This window comes from Sinocyclocheilus rhinocerous, unplaced genomic scaffold (genome assembly GCF_001515625.1).
Source record: "Sinocyclocheilus rhinocerous isolate Xijiao unplaced genomic scaffold, SAMN03320098_v1.1 scaffold1870, whole genome shotgun sequence".
In the NCBI taxonomy this organism is placed as follows: domain Eukaryota; kingdom Metazoa; phylum Chordata; class Actinopteri; order Cypriniformes; family Cyprinidae; genus Sinocyclocheilus; species Sinocyclocheilus rhinocerous.
In genome coordinates, this window is record NW_015664009.1 from 897,675 (window position 1) to 904,484 (window position 6,810).

At 32.6% G+C, this 6,810-nt stretch overlaps 1 protein-coding gene across 1 annotated transcript; it reads right to left on the reverse strand.

The window, feature by feature from the left end:
* Window positions 1-264: 264 nt before the first annotated feature.
* LOC107729104 (zona pellucida-like domain-containing protein 1) lies at window positions 265-4,801 on the reverse strand. The gene is made up of 11 exons (XM_016539468.1): window positions 4,772-4,801; window positions 4,435-4,548; window positions 3,340-3,566; window positions 3,064-3,248; window positions 2,906-2,978; window positions 2,717-2,814; window positions 1,766-1,846; window positions 1,504-1,675; window positions 1,268-1,367; window positions 1,159-1,179; window positions 265-1,053 (listed from the first exon to the last, which is right to left on the reverse strand). The coding sequence occupies exons 2-11, from the start codon at window positions 4,535-4,537 to the stop codon at window positions 947-949; spliced, it is 1,167 nt and encodes a 388-aa protein (XP_016394954.1). The 5' UTR covers window positions 4,538-4,548; window positions 4,772-4,801; the 3' UTR covers window positions 265-946.
* Window positions 4,802-6,810: the final 2,009 nt, after the last annotated feature.

The following is a 6,810-nucleotide window of genomic DNA, read 5'->3' on the forward strand; positions in this document are numbered from 1 at the left end:
TTTTTGCAGATTACTTATTAATTTGATTTGGGATTTGTTTTAAAAATGTAATTTAGATTTGTTATTTGACATATTTCAATTTCACAAAGAAATGTACAGCATTTTGTCTGGAGGGACAGAAAAATAATGCATAACTTTTTGTGCTTCCGTAGACTTAAATGGTGACGCGTTTCGTGAACATTATATTTTCTCCATGTAGGTTATAGATTTTGTATTTTTCATTTAAAATATATTTTATAAGTACTTTCATTGTGTTATTTAACGAACACAATGAAAATACATTACAATAAATCCGGTACTGGATTTCTTTTGCCAGTGAGCTGGTACCGTGATAGTGAAAACCCGGAGTGGAACCGTAGCGAAGTGAAATAGGCTACAGAACGAGTGTGAAGGGAAACTGATATAGTACACTGTCAGTTAAATGCATGCTTTATTGTGATAGTGTTAAATACTAAAATACTGCACACTTTTGAGGACTTTTGTGCACCTGTGTTTGATGTTATGTGAACAAATATTTTAACTAATCATTAAGCTGCAAATGAATGAAATCCTAACAGTGATGACCTGGTTGAGTGAAAAACCCGGAGGACAAAGACAGGTTCTAATATTTTTATTCAAGTTTAAACGTTAAATTGTTACATTCATAGTGCATACATTTTCCCCTAAAGCAGTTTTACATGCATTATAGACTTTTCGAAAGAACAAAAATATGTAAACTACATAGTGAATATGTTTCTTTTTTCTTGTTCTCATAGAAAATCATAGAACACAGAACAAAAGAAAGTAAAAATTACAAGACAATAGTCTATTTACCTCATTAAATTGGAAAATAGAGGTGCTAATAACTGACACATAATAAACTTTCTCACATTTATGTAACAGGTGAGATATCTTCTAAGAAACGTGTTCAGTCAAGTGATAAGGAATTCCCGAATCCTGATGTAGATCACTGTGCAAGTCCTGATGTAGACATCCAGTCAAATAGAAAGAAGCTCAGCAAGCCAGTGGCTACACCAACATACGTCAGCTGAGGGATGGATGCTGATGAGGTAACTAGATAAAATAAATCAATATTAAATCGCATCACAATAACAAAACATTAATAGAACTATTTAGGTAAGGTTCTTAATGAGATCATTAAAATGAGTGAATTCTTACGTCTACTGTTTACAGGGGCACCTGAGGAAGAAGCGGAAGAGAATTTTAAATCAGTACAAATCAGTAACTTTAGTTATTTTTATATAGCTATTATTGTTATTCTTTGTACCGCTGTCAACTCTGGTACTGATTGGTCCTGAGGAGACAGTGACATTAGGTGAAGTGTTGTCTGCCTCTGCAGATCGTACTTCTCTTTTCCTAGCGCATCTCTACAAAAACAGACACAAAAAAGGTCTGATGAAATCCACACACAACCATAAGCACATGAGTTGAGCCAAACTAAAACAAATCTAAAATGAAGTAAACAAATCAATAAATTCAATTCTGATAAGCACGGATAATTACCGGAAGCAAGGAGGCGCAAGTGGAGTTCTCACAGAGTCGGGTAGCACAATGCAGGTAGAAAGTGGAGATGGACAGGTTTTTGTGTTCCACAAAGCGGAAGGCCTCAAAGGAGAAGTGAGCTACCTGAGACATCCCATTCCAATCAATCTTTGTCTGGGCATCACGAATACACCTATAAACAACAAAAGATGCGATTCTCACAAGAGAATTACAGTGTCTTCTCAAGTACTCTCTTTTAGTCCGCTTTTTATGAAGGACTCACCCAACAAAAAGATCGTAAGAGGTGCTGCTGGTTGGATATGGGCTTGTTGTGGCATAGCAACGGTCCAGCAACACATTGAACCTAGCGATACACAAAAAGATAGACGATTAGATTTGATTGATCTGTAAATGTATAATCAGCAGTGTTCATTTAAATTTTGATACATTCAAGAGTTGCTGTGTTGCTATTGTTAACTAAAACCAAGACTATTGAAATAAACGTTGCTCGAAATAAATCTGAAATAAAATCAAATATACATATTGGATGAAAAACTTTTAAAAAACTAGAAATGTTGCTTTGGCAGCTAACTGAAATAAGTTGAAGTATTAAAATGACTAAAACTGAAATAAAAATAAATCGAGCTTAATAGAAATACTATAAAAACAAAAACGGACACAAGCACATATACTTAAACTAAAATTCAATTGAAAACTGAAAATAAAAGCGAAATTAAAACTGTAATAGTAAAATACTATATGTGACCCTGGACCACAAAAGCAGTCTTAAGTCGCTGGGGTATATTTGTAGCAATAGCCAAAAAAACATTGTATGGGTCAAAATTATTGATTTTTCTTTTATGCCAAAAATCATTAGGATATTAAGTAAAGATCATGTTCCATGAAGATATTTCGTACATTTCCTACTGTAAATATATTAAAACGTAATTTTTGATTAGTAATATGCATTGCTAAGAATTCATTTGGACAACTTTAAAGGCGATTTTCTCAATATTTTGATTTTTTTGCACCCTCAGATTCCAGATTTTCAAATAGTTGTATCTCGGCCAAATATTGTCCGATCCTAACAAACCATACATCAATGGAAAGCTTATTTATTCAGCTTTCAGATGATGTATAAATCTCAATTTCAAAAAATTGACCCTTATGACTGGTTTTGTGGTCCAGGGTCACATATAAATAATACTAAAGTAACACTGGAGATAATTCTTACTTGTTTGTAAGATTTGTTGCCTTGACCTGCACATATATGCGAGTCTTTAACTGCAGCCCAGATCCTGGTATCTGGAGTTTGGTAGTATAGTCGGCAGTCTAAAAAAACGTTCCAAATAAAGAGAGGGTGTCATGAAAGTTGTATTCACTGATTTATTGAGCAAGTGTCATTTAATAAAAAGATCCTTACACTGTAAAGACCCATGCCTAGAGTACTGATGAATGTGCCATTGTTGTCCTTTATTGCTAGACTCACTCCTGACCTGTTGGCACAAAGAGACACTTTGTCACAAAAGTTACAGCACAGAAACCTCAAGCGAGAAACAGATTCTTGGGATTTATACTCACACGCTGAGCTCAGTGTTGTTGACTAAATACTGCAGTGGATACAGACACGAAAACTGGTACATCAGTTGTTGCCTGTAAGTGATAGTGCTGGTGCTGGGATCCCAGGAATTGATTAATCCTGAGACATTTACGGACTGGATTTGGGAGAAGTCCGAGAAAACTCCTGATCCCACTTGACTTGTAATCTAACCAACAAAAATGCCACACAAACACATTATGGAAATCTGTAGGATTAAAAGTTTCAAAGTTGATTGCTTTAAAGTGAAAAGCTCTTACGTTCATATTGTTGCCACAGAGGGTGAGCGCCTCCTGAGAGATTGAGAAGTTAAACAGCAAGACGGGAGGATTGACAGTCCAGTCCGCTACTCCATAGCAGGATGGGACGTTAAATTTAGCATTGAGCGCCATTAGTGATTCGTTGTATCCCCCAAAATACATTGGACAAATGAAAACTTTTAAAAACATATGATTGGTTCCACACACCACTGTTATATCGGCGTTTTCTGAAAGATATATAAATATTCTGTTACTCAAGGTGCTCCTACATTAATTTGACTCATATGAATGCATAAATTTGTATGTGTTTTCTGCAAAAACATTTTAATCTTTTATTTGTCTTATGTTTTCTAGAAAAAATGTCAAAATATCCTTTAAAAAACATACATGGGTCAAAGACGAAAAAGGGTTTAAGCATAAAAACAATAAGTGTAATACTGCTTTAAATTGTTGTTGTTTTTCCCAACATTTTTTTTATTTTTTTGCAATTTATTTTTTTTTTTTCTTTTCAAAAAAATAAATGTACACGTCAGATTTTATTTTTACATAAATATTGTGTTACACTGAATGACAATGTAACATTATTTCAACCAAATGTCGACATTTTATTCTCCAAAAACGTATTTGAAATCTTAAAAGTAGACACTTTACTTACATTTAATGTGCTTTCTATGGACATAAAATCACTTTGGTCAATTTCTTTTGATGCGGACATCTTAACGTCTTTGACCCACATGTATTTGAGAAGCAAAACTGTCTAAGACCATTTTAATTTTGTCATTTAAAAACGTTTAAGAAAAGATCATTCATTTTTCTAAAATGAGAATTTATCCCAATCTAACTTTCTTTTTCTTACTTCACTGGTTGACTTTTTTAGAACTTATTTCTTCTTTTTCTTTTTGCCAGTGTTGTAAGAAAAATAAACATAACTAAAAGTTACAAAGAATAAAATATATTGTCTGAAACATCTTTATATCTTCTGCGGTTTTGCTTCTCAAGTAAATGTATCATTTTTCACAATGTTTAGATACATTTTACTGGAAAATAAGACAAATCTGATTAAGAAAATGATCTTTGCAGTGAATCAGCACTAACCTGCCGGTCTGTACGTGGGGTGACTGAGGCATGTTTGGATACCCTGACCTTCACACTGTAGAAGAAGGCCAGCAAGACACAAGAGCTGGACTATTCTGATCATCCTGAGGCAAACTAAAGAAGACAAACCATTAGAAAATACAAAGCAACAAAACAAACTCTTTTTCATCTAATGCACTTTTTAATATTTTACTTGAATACACTTTTTCATCTAATATGAGTATACTTTAAGACAACAATTGGTTTGTTTTTAATCATTAAATAAAAAAGGTTATCATATCAGTGTTCAGCAAATTTATGCCATCTCAATCATTTTAGAGAATAAAAGAAACATTACCTTTTGGATCTGCAAACTCTTGATGAGTAACTTCTCCTTCCTTTCTTGCAGATTCTTCCAGATTCAGTATTTATACAGACGAGATGGGTGTGAGAGAAAACATGACAAAAGACAGAGCAACACGAGACTCTCCAGCGATCTCTCCACTGATATCTATTCAGAGTAACTAAGTTTACAAAACAATTTTGTCATCAATATTGTTGATTGAACAGATAGGTCCTAGAACCACACCTGAAACTGCATGGAAATAAAAGTATGTCAGGACTCTATCCTCATTGAGGGCTTAAGATTTCAATTCATCCTATTCAATCGGGTCAAGCAAATCATTCAACAGTTCAATAATACAAATAAGGTTATATATTTGATCTCCTCAAACAACATGTAGAATTTGTACATATTTATTTCGGTTTTAATGATTGTCAAAGTAGAATTCTTATTCATAATAAAATAACTCATCATAATTTAGTTTTATTTTAATAGAAATGTATTTACATAATTATTTGCTTAAAGGCATAGCTCACCCAAAAATGAAAATTCGGTCATTATTTTTTTCACCCAAACCTGTATGACCTCATCCAGAGCTGTATGACTTTTTTTGTTTCCATCTACAATGGAAGTCAAACCAAAACTGTTTAATTACAAACATTTTTCCCCCCCAATATATCTTCTTTTGTGTTCCCACAGAAAAAAATAAAAGTCATACTGGTTTGGAATGAAGGGAAGAGTAAATAATGACAAAATTTTCATTTTTGGATGAACTGTCCCTTTAACAAATTTAATAGGGGTATAAGATAGATTTGATATAAGAAGAGATTTTGATTCAAAAGAAACATAAGAGATAAATTACATGACAGAAATTGTAGTTAGTAACGTAATCCATTACACATTTTAGGTAATGTAATCAAGACGGCTTTTTGGTTACTTTTAGATTACTTTTGGCCTAACTTGTTTATCACATTGATTTAAATAGAATAATCGTGTACCATATTGATATATAAAAATACAAAGGGAAAGAAAATATATTCATTGTTATTAACAACATGAAGTGCATTAAACATATCATTACGTCAAGGTTTCCCAAACTGGGGTTCATGGGGGGACTGCAAGGGGTTTGCAAGTTTAATAAAAAGCTAATAATAAATTACATCCTAAAAATGTCAAATTTAAATTAATTATTGAAAAATAACAATTAAAATAAAACACTTACTAAAAAATGAAAGAATGTATTTGTTTACCTGCATGTCATGTGACCATTAACCAGTCAGAGAACAGTGAACATGCAAATGTGTGATACTTAATAATTAAAATATTTATTTTAAAATCTCTGGGGTACTTGAATTAAATATATTAGGTGAAAGATGTTCGGCTGACAAAAAAGAAAAGTTTGGGAATCCCTGCGTTACTTGTAAATACGAAATGACTTGAATTTGTGCATTTTAAAAGCTTTCCAAACACTTAGTAATACATGGTTAAATACGTAACCTACTGAGAGATAACTGAGTGTTCATCAGTAGTTGATGCAATGTTGAGAAATCAATAAATTATGAATAATTTATTGCTGTGTGAATAAAATGCAATCATGTAATCAATAAAAAAGTAGCTGTCGTCTGATAAGTATTTTAAAATGTAATTTAATCTAATTACAAGTACTTAATTTTTGGAATTTGATTACATAATCAGATCAATACACGTAATCAGTTACTACCCAACAATTTTGTTTTTACACGAGAGAGCACTAAGTTTACCTGTCGGAGAGCAGCGGGCAAACAAACGATAAAGGACATTTCTTCTTGGTCTTTGAATACACTCAGAAGAATTGGAGAAACTGAGGAGGAGTTTCAACATCTGGAAAAGCGGTTGGAAATTTAAAAGATCCGGGCAGCAATGGTAAAAAAAAAAAAAAAAAACTCTCCAAAACAACATTTCCTCACTAAAGCTCTCATCTTTGACAAAGTCCATCATTTATTTTAATTATTATATTGAATTTATGACTGAACAATGGCTTGTTAGATACAGAGAGAGCATGAGCTAATTGAATA